Source organism: Ranitomeya imitator, chromosome 2 (genome assembly GCF_032444005.1).
Source record: "Ranitomeya imitator isolate aRanImi1 chromosome 2, aRanImi1.pri, whole genome shotgun sequence".
NCBI classification, from domain to species: Eukaryota; Metazoa; Chordata; class Amphibia; order Anura; family Dendrobatidae; genus Ranitomeya; species Ranitomeya imitator.
The window spans coordinates 71092946-71107070 of NC_091283.1; the positions used below are offsets into that span (position 1 = coordinate 71092946).

The following is a 14125-nucleotide window of genomic DNA, read 5'->3' on the forward strand; positions in this document are numbered from 1 at the left end:
ATTAGACCACAAAAGTTGTTGTGCAATTTCTCCTGAGTACGCTGATACCCAATATGTGGGGGTAAACCACTGCTAGGGCGCACCGCAGAGCTTGGAAGAGAAGGAGTGCCGTTTTACTTTTTCAATGTAGAATTGGCTGGAATTGAGATCGGACGCCATGTCGCGTTTGGAGAGCCCCTGATGTGCCTAAACAGTAGAAATCCCCCACAAGTGACCCCATTTTGGAAACTAGACCCCCCATGGAACTTATCTAGATGTGTGATGAGAACCTTGAATGCCCAAGTGCTTCACAGAAGTTTATAATGCAGAGCCGTGAAAATAAAAAATATTTTTTTTTTCCACAAAAAAGATATTGTAGCCCCCAAGTTTTTATTTTTACAAGGGTAACAAGAGAAATTGGACCCCAAAAGTTGTTGTCCAATTTGTCTTGAGTATGCTGGTACCCCATATGTGGGGGTAAACCACTGTTTGGGCGCACGGCAGAGCTCGGAAGGAAGGAGCGCCGTTTTGGAATGCAGACTTTGATAGAATGGTCTGCGGGTATTATGTTGCATTTGCAGAGCCCCTGATGTACCTAACCAGTAGAAACCCTCCACAAGTGACCCCATTTTGGAAACTAGACCCCCCAAGGAACTTATCTAGATGTGTGGTGAGAACTTTGAATGCCCAAGTGCTTCACAGAAGTTTAGAATGCAGAGTCGTGAAAATAAAAAATATTTTTTTTTTCACAAAAAAGATTTTGTAGCCCCCAAGTTTTTATTTTCACAAGGGTAACAGGAGAAATTGGACTGCAATAGTTGTTGTCCAATTTATCCCGAGTACGCTGATGTGCCATATGTGGGGGTAAACCACTGTTTGGGCGCACGGCAGAGCTCGGAAGGGAAGGAACGCCTTTTTGGAATGCAGACTTTGATAGAATGGTCTGTGGGCATTATGTTGCGATTGCAGAGCCCCTGATATACCTAAACTGTAGTAACCCCCCACAAGTGACCCCATTTTGGAAACTAGACCCCCCAAGGAACTTATCTAGATGTGTGGTGAGAACTTTGAATGCCCAAGTGCTTCACAGAAGTTTAGAATGCAGAGTCGTGAAAATAAAAAATATTTTTTTTTTTCACAAAAAAGATTTTGTAGCCCCCAAGTTTTTATTTTCACAAGGGTAACAAGAGAAATTGGACCCCAGAAGTTGTTGTCCAATTTATCCCGAGTACGCTGATGCCCCATATGTGGGGGTAACCCACTGTTTGGGCGCACGGCAGAGCTCAGAAGGGAGGGAGCACCATTTGACTTTTTGAGCGCAAAATTGGCTGTCGTGTTTGGAGACCCCCTGATGTACCTAAACAGTGGAAACCCCCCAATTCTAGCTCCAACCCCTAACCCTAATCCCAACCTGATCCATAATCCTAATCACTAACCCTAACCATAATCACAACCCTTACCCCAAAACAACCCTAATGTCAACCCTAACCATAACCCTAATCAAAACCCTAAATCCAACACACCCCTAATCCTAATCTCAACCCTAACCCTAATCCCAATACACCCCTAATCACAACCCTAACCTTAACCCTAATCCCAAACCTAACCCTAATCCCAAGCGTAACCCTAATGCCAACCCTAACCCTAATACCAACCCTAATCCAAACCCTAAACCTAATCCCAGCTCTAACCCTAACTTTAGCCCCAACCCTAGCCCTAACTTTAGCCCCAACCCTAACCCTAAGGCTACTTTCACACTTGCGTTGTTTGGCATTCCGTCGCAATCCGTCGTTTTGGACAAGAAACGGATCCTGCAAATGTGCCCGCAGGATGCGTTTTTTGCCCATAGTATTGCCGACGGATCGTGACGGATGGCCACACGTCGCGTCCGTCGTGCACTGGATCAGTTGTGTTTTGGCGGAGCGTCGGCACAAAAAAACGTTCAATGAAACGCTTTTTTTTACGTCGCATCCGCCATTTCTGACCGCGCATGCGTGGCCGTAACTCCGCCCCCTCCTCCCCAGGACATAGATTGGGCAGCGGATGCGTTGAAAAACTACAGCTGCTGCCCACGTTGTGCACAATTTTCACAACGTGCGTCGGTATGTCGGGCCGACGCATTGCGACGGCCCCGTACCGACGTAAGTGTGAAAGAAGCCTAACCCTAAATTTAGCCCCAACCCTAACCCTAAATTTAGCCCCAACCCTACCCCTAACCCTACCCCTAACCTAACCCTAGCCGTAACCCTACCCCTAACCCTAACCTAACCCTACCCCTAACCTAACCCTAGCCGTAACCCTACCCCTACCCCTAACCTAACCCTAACCCTACCCCTAACCCTACCCCTAACCCTACCCCTAACCTAACCCTAACCCTACCCCTAACCTAACCCTACCCCTAACCCTACCCCTAACCCTACCCCTAACCCTACCCCTAACCTAACCCTAACCCTACCCCTAACCCTAACCCTAATTTTAGCCCTAACTGCTGTTCTCCTGCCGGCCGGCAGGTGGAGACAGATGGCGGGCGCACTGGGCATGCGTCCGCCATGTTCTTCTGCCGGCGGCCAGGAGGAGCAGCAAGAGGATCCAGGGACCTAGGTGAGTATGCTAGGGTCCCCGAATCCCCCTATTTCTCTGTCCTCTGATGTGCGATCACATCAGAGGACAGAGAATTACACTTTACTTTTTTTTTTTTTTTTTTTTTTTTTTGCGGTCGCCGGTAAACAGTTAATTACCGGCGATCGCAAAACAGGGGTCGCTAAAACCGACCCCCGATCATGCTCTTTGGGGTCTCGGCTACCCCAGGCAGCCGAGACCCCAAAGATTCTCCCGGTGCCGGCCGGCGGGCGCACTGCGCATGCGCCCGCCATTTTGAAGATGGCGGCGCCCACCGGGAGACACGAGGAGCATCGGGGGAGCTAGGTGAGTATTGGGGGGCCACCTGGGACCCCTTTTCTCTGTCCTCCGATGTGCGATCACATCGGAGGACAGAGAAATTAAAAAGAGATCGCTTTTTTTTTTTTTTTTTTTTTTTTTGCGATCGCCGGTAAACGGTTAATTACCGGCGATCGCAAATGCGGGGAGGGTTAAAAACCCCCCGAATCATGTTCTCTGGGGTCTCAGCTACCCTCGGCAGCCGAGACCCCGGAGAAAATCGGCCTGTGGGGGGCGCTATACACTTTTTCCACAGCGCCGTTAATTAACGGCGCTGTGGTTTAAGTACCCTTAGCGGCCGCCGTTAAAAGGCGTATCGGCGGTCGCTAAGGGGTTAAATATAATTATAATTAAGTTTGCACAAAACTGCAATGAATTTCTGAATTCTCTTCACTTGCTGCAGATTTTCAGTAGTAGTTATACAAGAATATCTGTTGATATTTTCGGTAGACAGACCAGAATGATTAGTGGCAGCCGACCAAGGACTGTTCGGCTTATATATAAACAACTGTAAATACACTGTGGCCGCAGATGTTTAGGAGCATTGAATGTTATACTCCACATCTAAACACAAATACATCAGTATCATTATTTGAATAAAAAGTTAAAATGGAAGTATGAAAAAAAAAAAACATTAAATTTCCATGTTTGGTCCTCTAAAACACTAGTAAGGCTACGTTCACATTAGCGTTGCGCGCCGGTGCGTCGGCGACGCAACGCACGATGCACCAAAAACGCACGCAAAAACGCTGCGTTTTGCGACGCGTGCGTCGTTTTTTGACGAAAATCGGACGCACGAAAAATGCAACTTGTTGCATTTTCTTGCGTCCGACGCTAGCGTCGAAAACGACGCACGTGTCGGAAAACGCAACAAAAAAAACGCACGCGTCCCCCATGTTAAACATAGGGGCGCGTCGCCGACGCAACAGCGACGCACATTAGCGGAACGCTAATGTGAACGTAGCCTAACACTGTGACACTAGTTACATAATCACTTCTGACATGAGGAAAGGAGAATTGGAACCCGGTGTAGATTACATGAGACTTTCCATCTATTCCAAGCTGCCATATAGAATGGCTTCATGCTTGATATTTTACAGCAAACCGATATGGGCTATGGCAAATAACAGGAGACACATACCACGTACGGTAAATTACAACACTTCCACTGTACCCTGTCTTACAAGTTTTCTTAAGGAAGTTGAATTAAATTCTTGTGCAGCTTTCAAAAACCCCGTGTAGCATGTAGGGGCAGTGTAATGTATAGCAGATAAAATCTTGTGTCATCACGTCTGTGCACATAACTACACGTACTACAGATAGTGGCTACCAAACAGGAAGTCTTGTGGTTGCCACAAACCATATAAAAATGTTTTAAAACATAATAAAATTCTGCATACCCACATAATGGAGATTGTGTATGTACTGACTCAAAAAGTGATAAGCCGGCTGCACAAGTTATGGATTTGATGGGGCTTCTCTACTGCATATCCACAGCATATGTAATCATTGTTGGTTCAGACAAGAAAAAAGAAGGCACTCACCTATCTAAAAGTTGGCAATCTTTATTCAATCTTCATATAAAAACTTCATGGCCGGAGGAGTGAGGAAAGGAGCTCATGTGAGCAGGAGCAAACGACGGCCGTTTCGCGCTGTGCTTGCGCTTCTACGGGTCAGCATGTGTCAGCGCAAAACGGCCGTCGTTTGCTCCGGCTCGCATGAGCTCCTTTCCTCACTCCCCCGGCCATGAAGTTTTTATATGAAGATTGAATAAAGATTGCCAACTTTTAGATCGGTGAGTGCCTTCTTTTTTCTTGCCTGTACTATTGGAATTGTCTGCTTCATTCTGAAGAGCACCCGATCTGGGCATATGTGGCTGGCAGTATAATGACTGTTGATTAACACCTGGCTCCAGGAGTGGAGCGGCCTTGGCTTTGTTCAGACAGTGCCATTTTTTGTCTTTTTGGTCGATGTAACCATTGTTGGGCCGACAACCGCTAATGTGTATGGAGGGATCCAGAGTGGTGAAACCTAAAACCACCAAACATTAAATAAAAACTAAGCATAGTGTGAATTAATCACATCAACGACTCAACAGATTTGAGACGAAGACTTTGAGTGATAGATTTTTTCCTATTTATTTGAAAGATAACTGTGGAATGCCATTATCTTTTTTTTATCTTGTACTATATTTCATTCTAGTGGACTTGCGGAGTTTGTTTCCTAGACTCAAATATCAGTGGTCAGTAACACCGTCTCTATTTAAATAGGTAAATGTAAAAGATCTTGATGTGAAGTTTGCCCATATTCAGATAACATACGTCAAGTCCTATTTAGAAGAACAAGAGCTTACTGATAGAAGAACAGATTTTGAGAGGAATCACAACATCAGTCGATTTGTTTTCGAAACTCCTTACACACTGTCAGGCAAAAAGCATGGAAGTGTAGAAGAACAGTGTAAGAAAAGAACCATATTAACAAGTAAGTCACCTAGAAATCCTAAACTGAAGCATTGAACATTCGTTATAATGAAGAGACCGCTGCACTATTAAAAGCATCATGGGGCCTATTCATTAGTAACATAGTAACATAGTAACATAGTTAGTAAGGCCGAAAAAAGACATTTGTCCATCCAGTTCAGCCTATATTCCATCATAATAAATCCCCAGATCTACGTCCTTCTACAGAACCTAATAATTGTATGATACAATATTGTTCTGCTCCAGGAAGACATCCAGGCCTCTCTTGAACCCCTCGACTGAGTTCGCCATCACCACCTCCTCAGGCAAGCAATTCCAGATTCTCACTGCCCTAACAGTAAAGAATCCTCTTCTATGTTGGTGGAAAAACCTTCTCTCCTCCAGACGCAAAGAATGCCCCCTTGTGCCCGTCACCTTCCTTGGTATAAACAGATCCTCAGCGAGATATTTGTATTGTCCCCTTATATACTTATACATGGTTATTAGATCGCCCCTCAGTCGTCTTTTTTCTAGACTAAATAATCCTAATTTCGCTAATCTATCTGGGTATTGTAGTTCTCCCATCCCCTTTATTAATTTTGTTGCCCTCCTTTGTACTCTCTCTAGTTCCATTATATCCTTCCTGAGCACCGGTGCCCAAAACTGGACACAGTACTCCATGTGCGGTCTAACTAGGGATTTGTACAGAGGCAGTATAATGCTCTCATCATGTGTATCCAGACCTCTTTTAATGCACCCCATGATCCTGTTTGCCTTGGCAGCTGCTGCCTGGCACTGGCTGCTCCAGGTAAGTTTATCATTAACTAGGATCCCCAAGTCCTTCTCCCTGTCAGATTTACCCAGTGGTTTCCCGTTCAGTGTGTAATGGTGATATTGATTCCCTCTTCCCATGTGTATAACCTTACATTTATCATTGTTAAACCTCATCTGCCACCTTTCAGCCCAAGTTTCCAACTTATCCAGATCCATCTGTAGCAGAATACTATCTTCTCTTGTATTAACTGCTTTACATAGTTTTGTATCATCTGCAAATATCGATATTTTACTGTGTAAACCTTCTACCAGATCATTAATGAATATGTTGAAGAGAACAGGTCCCAATACTGACCCCTGCGGTACCCCACTGGTCACAGCGACCCAGTTAGAGACTATACCATTTATAACCACCCTCTGCTTTCTATCACTAAGCCAGTTACTAACCCATTTACACACATTTTCCCCCAGACCAAGCATTCTCATTTTGTGTACCAACCTCTTGTGCGGCACGGTATCAAACGCTTTGGAAAAATCGAGATATACCACGTCCAATGACTCACCGTGGTCCAGTCTATAGCTTACCTCTTCATAAAAACTGATTAGATTGGTTTGACAGGAGCGATTTCTCATAAACCCATGCTGATATGGAGTTAAACAGTTATTCTCATTGAGATAATCCAGAATAACATCCCTCAGAAACCCTTCAAATATTTTACCAACAATAGAGGTTAGACTTACTGGCCTATAATTTCCAGGTTCACTTTTAGAGCCCTTTTTGAATATTGGCACCACATTTGCTATGCGCCAGTCCTGCGGAACAGACCCTGTCGCTATAGAGTCACTAAAAATAAGAAATAATGGTTTATCTATTACATTACTTAGTTCTCTTAGTACTCGTGGGTGTATGCCATCCGGACCCGGAGATTTATCTATTTTAATCTTATTTAGCCGGTTTCGCACCTCTTCTTGGGTTAGATTGGTGACTCTTAATATAGGGTTTTCATTGTTTCTTGGGATTTCACCTAGCATTTCATTTTCCACCGTGAATACCGTGGAGAAGAAGGTGTTTAATATGTTAGCTTTTTCCTCGTCATCTACAACCATTCTTTCCTCACTATTTTTTAAGGGGCCTACATTTTCAGTTTTTATTCTTTTACTATTGATATAGTTGAAGAACAGTTTGGGATTAGTTTTACTCTCCTTAGCAATGTGCTTCTCTGTTTCCTTTTTGGCAGCTTTAATTAGTTTTTTAGATAAAGTATTTTTCTCCCTATAGTTTTTTAGAGCTTCAATGGTGCCATCCTGCTTTAGTAGTGCAAATGCTTTCTTTTTACTGTTAATTGCCTGTCTTACTTCTTTGTTTAGCCACATTGGGTTTTTCCTATTTCTAGTCCTTTTATTCCCACAAGGTATAAACCGCTTACACTGCCTATTTAGGATGTTCTTAAACATTTCCCATTTATTATCTGTATTCTCATTTCTGAGGATATTGTCCCTCAGAAATGAGAATACAGATAATAAATTAATGTGTTTAGATCAGAATTCTGGCGAAAAGCACTTTAGTAAGTCGCTAAATTACTACTCAAAAGTTGCACAAAAATATTGGCATTTTAATCTCAGTTTGGGCCAGGTATGTCTGTTGGGGCAGAGCATGGATGCTAGTCAAAAAGTTGCACCACATTAGTGGCATCACTTACTCCAGGAATGTACTGAGGTAGCTTAGTGGAGTACATTTCTACCTGAGGTGAGTAATTCATTAAGTAGCATGCTCCTCCTAAATAAGGCACATCTTACTCCAGCACATTCATTAAAGGGAACCTGTCACCTGAATTTGGCGGGACTGGTTTTGGGTCATATGGGCGGAGTTTTCGGGTGTTTGATTCACCCTTTCCTTACCCGCTGGCTGCATGCTGGCTGCAATATTCGATTGAAGTTCATTCTCTGTCCTCCATAGTACACGTCTGCACAAGGCAAGATTGCCTTGCACAGGCGTGTACTATGGAGGACAGAGAATGAACTTCAATCCAATATTGCAGCCAGCATGCAGCCAGCGGGTAAGGAAAGGGTGAATCAAACACCCGAAAACTCCGCCCATATGACCCAAAACCAGTCCCGCCAAATTCAGGTGACAGAGTCCCTTTAAGACTGGAGTGTACAAAGGCAGTTTTAATTAATCGGGACCCATGTCCCTTTAGCTTTTTTATTTAATACCTGCTATGCATGAATTGTACCTTACCATAAATATTTAATTTTCAGCATCAAACACTTTCCCATACGTCAAAAAAAGAATACCTGTAATCTATGAGCACCAAGTGGATCTTAAACCCATTGATGTTGCTATTGATGAGATTAAAGAGAAGACCGCAGATTTGCAGAAGATCTGCTCATCTGCAGATGTCGACATGATCCAGCTACAGCTAAAACTACAAGGATGTGTGTCTGTGCAGGTAAAACATGTTCCCAAACAACATGTCTCAGTTAAAAGGGAGTCGGTCACCCCTCAAAATTCATTTTATTATTATAGCGCCATTTATTCCATGGCACTTTACATGTGAGGAGGGGTATACACGTATAATAATCTTAAACAATACAAGTCATGAGTGGTACAGTAGGAGAGAGGACCCTGCCCGCGAGGGCTCACAGACTACAAGGGATGGGTGAAAATACAGTAGGTGAGGGTAGAGCTGGTCGTGCAGCGGTTTGGTCTATCGGTGGTTACTGCAGGTTGTAGGCTTGTCGGAAGAGGTGGGTCTTCAGGTTCTTTTTGAAGGTTTCGATGGTAGGCGAGAGTCTGATATGTTGTGGTAGAGAGTTCCAGTTAAGGTATAAGGGTTAAGCTATACAGTGATAAAGGGGGCTTAGCCCTTGTAAAAATCATACCAGTACAATACCGGTTAGTGGGTACAGAGCCTGAGGAAAAAAAACTTAATTCAGTGCAAATTAGGAGACTTTAGTGCATTCTTGGCATGGCCAAGACCACTGAACACTGTTACGTCACTCTCGCTTTGCATGTTGGGGACTTCTCCTGCACCTGAGTGACTGCTGTGCCTTAGCCAGGCCACGCCGGCGCAGACAGTGTGCGTGATCCACTCCGCAGCTACCGCTCACTACAGACCAGCTTCACAGAAGAGGAGAGGTTGGATATACAGGTCCTTCTCAAAAAATTAGCATATAGTGTTAAATTTCATTATTTACCATAATGTAATGATTACAATTAAACTTTCATATATTATAGATTCATTATCCACCAACTGAAATTTGTCAGGTCTTTTATTGTTTTAATACTGATGATTTTGGCATACAACTCCTGATAACCCAAAAAACCTGTCTCAATAAATTAGCATATCAAGAAAAGGTTCTCTAAATGACCTATTACCCTAATCTTCTGAATCAACTAATTAACTCTAAACACATGTAAAAGATACAAGAGGCTTATATAAACTCCCTGCCTGGTTCATTACTCAAAACCCCCATCATGGGTAAGACTAGCGACCTGACAGATGTCAAGAAGGCCATCATTGACACCCTCAAGCAAGAGGGTAAGACCCAGAAAGAAATTTCTCAACAAATAGGCTGTTCCCAGAGTGCTGTATCAAGGCACCTCAATGGTAAGTCTGTTGGAAGGAAACAATGTGGCAGAAAACGCTGTACAACGAGAAGAGGAGACCGGACCCTGAGGAAGATTGTGGAGAAGGACCGATTCCAGACCTTGGGGAACCTGAGGAAGCAGTGGACTGAGTCTGGTGTGGAAACATCCAGAGCCACCGTGCACAGGCGTGTGCAGGAAATGGGCTACAGGTGCCGCATTCCCCAGGTAAAGCCACTTTTGAACCATAAACAGCGGCAGAAGCACCTGACCTGGGCTACAGAGAAGCAGCACTGGATTGTTGCTAAGTGGTCCCAAGTACTTTTTTCTGATGAAAGCAAATTTTGCATGTCATTCGGAAATCAAGGTGCCAGAGTCTGGAGGAAGACTGGGGAGAAGGAAATGCCAAAATGCCTGAAGTCCAGTGTCAAGTACCCACAGTCAGTGATGGTGTGGGGTGCCATGTCAGCTGCTGGTGTTGGTCCACTGTGTTTCATCAAGGGCAGGGTCAATGCTTTATGGTGATGAAGATTTCATTTTTTCAGCACGACCTGGCACCTGCTCACAGTGCCAAAACCACTGGTAAATGGTTTACTGACCATGGTATTACTGTGCTCAATTGGCCTGCCAACTCTCCTGACCTGAACCCCATAGAGAATCTGTGGGATATTGTGAAGAGAAAGTTGAGAGACGCAAGACCCAACACTCTGGATGAGCTTAAGGCCGCTATTGAAGCATCCTGGGCCTCCATAACATCTCAGCAGTGTCACAGACTGATTGCCTCCATGCCACGCCGCATTGAAGCAGTCATTTCTGCCAAAGGATTCCCGACCAAGTATTGAGTGCATAACTGAACATTATTATTTGATGTTTTTTTTTGTTTGTTATTAAAAAACACTTTTATTTGATTGGATGGGTGAAATATGCTAATTTATTGAGACAGGTTTTTTGGGTTATCAGGAGTTGTATGCCAAAATCATCAGTATTAAAACAATAAAAGACCTAACAAATTTCAGTTGGTGGATAATGAATCTATAATATATGAAAGTTTAATTGTAATCATTACATTATGGTAAATAATGAAATTTAACACTATATGCTAATTTTTTGAGAAGGACCTGTATTAACGCAGAGAGTAGCCAGGGTGGAGAATGCATCCTCCCACCTTATGCACTCCTGCAGTGACATTGTGCACGCAGCCAGGCCCAGGCAGTGCCAGTGTACATGTGAACAAATGCATACTGAGTTCAGGCAGCGATCTCTTTTGGAAGCGAGCACTGTCAAATCAGAAGCAGGGAAAGTCCCAAACATGCAAAATGAGGAGGCGTAAAGGTTCACCGAGCTCTTGGCCAAGCCAAGCGTGCACCAAAACCCCTCATGTGCATTCGAATGAACAGTTATTTTCTCAAACTCTGTCCCACTAACAGGTACATTGCTAGTATGCTTTTTGTTATAGAACCCAGTTTATAAGGAATTTTGTGGGCTCCAGACTCACTTTAAGCAATGTTTCTGTCCAAGGTCCTGAAGAATGTGATAAGTGATGTGCACTTAGTTGTTGTTGTAGGGCTGCTTCTATCAATGGTCACAGCAGGGCTGAATGTATATTAAAGGGAACCTGTCACCCCCAAAATCGACGATCAGCTAAGACCACCAGCATCAGGGGCTTATCTACAGCATTCTGGAGTGCTGTAGGTAAGCCCCAGATGTAACCTGAAAGATGAGAAAAAGAGGTTATATTATACTCACCCAGGAGCGTTCCCGCTGCGGTTCGGTCCGATGGGCGTCGCGGTCTGGGGCCTCCCATCTTCTTACGATGACTTCCTCTTCTTGTCTTCACGCTCCGGCGCAGGCATACTTTGTCTGCCCTGTTGAGGGCAGAGCAAAGTACTGCAGTGCGCAGGCGCCAGGTCTCTCTGACCTTTCCCGGTGCCTGCGCACTGCAGTCGCAGCGTGAAGACAAGAAGAGGACATCATCGTAAGAAGATGGGAAGCCCAGGACCGGACGGCGACGCCTACCGCAGCGGGACCGCCCCTGGGTGAGTATAATCTAACCTCTTTTTTTTATCTTTCAGGTTACATCGGGGGCTTATCTACAGCATTACAGAATGCTGTACATAAGCCCCTGATGCTGGTGGGCTTAGCTCAAATAAAAGTGAATGTAGAAATAAACATTTTTTTAAATAAATATAAAAATGAAGTCAAACTTTTATAGTAATATCATCAGAGACCAGAACCAGCCTAAGAAACACTTTAGGCCTTATTCACCAAAATTGCCTAACAATAAGAGTGACTTTGTTGCCCACAGCAGCCAATCACAGCTCAGCATTCATTTCTGAAACTGTTGGGAGAAAGGACCTTCTTATTGATAGGCAGTTTTGAGGAATAAGGTCCTTTATTTGTAGCATGTATTACGAAAATATTCTTAAATAAGAAACTTTCTCAATGTTATCAGTATATTTCTAGTGAAGTGTTCATAATTTCTACAAAACTTCAACTTCTATGTAATTTTTAATCTACATTGAGCAATCCGTTTCTATAAATGTACACTGTAGAATTACAAAAGGGGTTTACAGGTAAAATCAAGTTAAAGCAATGGCAGGCAACCCATAGCTGTTGTATCTATTCCAGACCTACTTTATCCTTTTGGTACCAGGGTTGGATTAACATCTCATCTGAGCTGGCATTATTCCTTGCAATCCTGATAATATTATGCACTTTTACAAATAAAGCTGATTATTGGTATCTAATTTTACTAAATATAATGTTGCAGCCAGACTGGCCCCATTAATATTTGTAAATTGCCCACCCATAAATAATCCCACTAAGAGCTTGACACCTGCCCTTATCACCCAATATATGGCCAGCCCTACTCTGATCGCACACTTGGTAGCATCTCTCGAAAAGTATAAATCAATTACAATTGCTCATATTTAATTTAACCACAACATACCGTAATATTTTCCAAGTTACTCCACTTTTTAGTAGTAATGCTTTTCTCAAGGGTTGACATAGGATTGTTCATTTGTTAGACAAGAATCATATTTTAACACATCACAAACATACTGAGTTTCTTACAATTCCCAGTGCCAGTAGAATGTGTGTTTTTTGTAGCTTGTGGATGGGAAACTAAATTACAAAACTGATAGGATAAGCCTTCAATGAAATTCCATCAGACAGACTAAGAGCCTTTATGCAAAAATATAAAGGAGGACGTCTGTTACCAATACTCATTACAAACAAGGCAGGGTTACTACTAGTGTTGAGAATTCCGATACTGCAATATTGGATATTGTTAAGTATATAATTCCACATGTGTTAATTCATAGTTTTGATGCCTTCAGTGTGAATTTACAATTTTTATAGTCATGAAAATACAGAAAAATCTTTAAATGAGAAGGTGTGTCCAAACTTTTGGTCCATACTATACATACATACTACATACAATACATTAATACATTACATACAATACATTCATACATTACATACAATACATACATATAGATATACAGTACATATAACATCGAGTACATACCATCACTTGTCACTATGTTCCCCGAAGCCAGTGTTATCTCCCACGACGATCTCCCGTGGAGAACAGCAGTATCAGCTGATGCGACCGCTTTCTAGGGGCTCCAGGAATACAATGACGGGAGGGAGGTATCCTTCCGCACTGTATTCCTCCGCCACTGTAAAAAAAAATAGTCCATAGTCTCACTTTTGGCATTGCTGTGTGAGAAAGTTCCCACGCAGCTTTTGCCATAAAGTGAGACCAGTGAACTATAGTAACCTCTCAGTGATGCACTGCAGGAGGTTGCTTGCTATTGTAAGGTGACATTAAGCCGGGTTAATAATGGTGAGGCGTCAATAGGACGCCTATCCATTATTAATCCTATAGTAGTGAAAGAGTTAAAAAAAAAAAAACACACAGCCAGAAAAAAGTATTTTAATATTCTTAATTTAACCATACTTACCATACTTCAGCGCCTGCAAAAAACGTAAGATAATAAACTGTATACTCCCTGTCCAACGCAGTCCAATTAATAACAAGTGTCCCACGACGATCTCCCCTATAGAACAGTGACATCGGGTGATGTCACTGCTCTATAGGACCTTCAGTGACACACTGACAGGAGACAATGGCTCCTGCAGTGCATCACTGAGAGGTTACCTTAGTTCACTGGTCTGACTTTATGGCAAAAGCTGCGTGGGAACTTTCTCACACAGCAATGCCAAAAGTGAGACTATGGACTATTTTTTTTACAGTGGTAGAGGAATAGTGTGGAAGGATACCGCCGTTTTTTAATATATACTTTTAAATGGCGGTTGCACTATTTTCAGTTCCTTGGTCCTCAGTCTGTTATCAGTTACCTTATTACCAGGTTACCAT

General features: G+C 43.1%; 1 protein-coding gene across 4 annotated transcripts in view; it reads left to right on the forward strand.

The window, feature by feature from the left end:
* Positions 1–14125, forward strand: part of DOCK11 (dedicator of cytokinesis 11) — a 421093-nt gene that overhangs the window by 385112 nt on the left and 21856 nt on the right. For all 4 annotated transcript variants that reach the window (XM_069746935.1, XM_069746933.1, XM_069746934.1 and 1 more), the window contains 2 exons: positions 5187–5397; positions 8409–8599. In XM_069746935.1, the coding sequence (XP_069603036.1) occupies positions 5187–5397; positions 8409–8599 (402 nt within the window). The remainder of the gene's footprint in view (positions 1–5186; positions 5398–8408; positions 8600–14125) is intronic.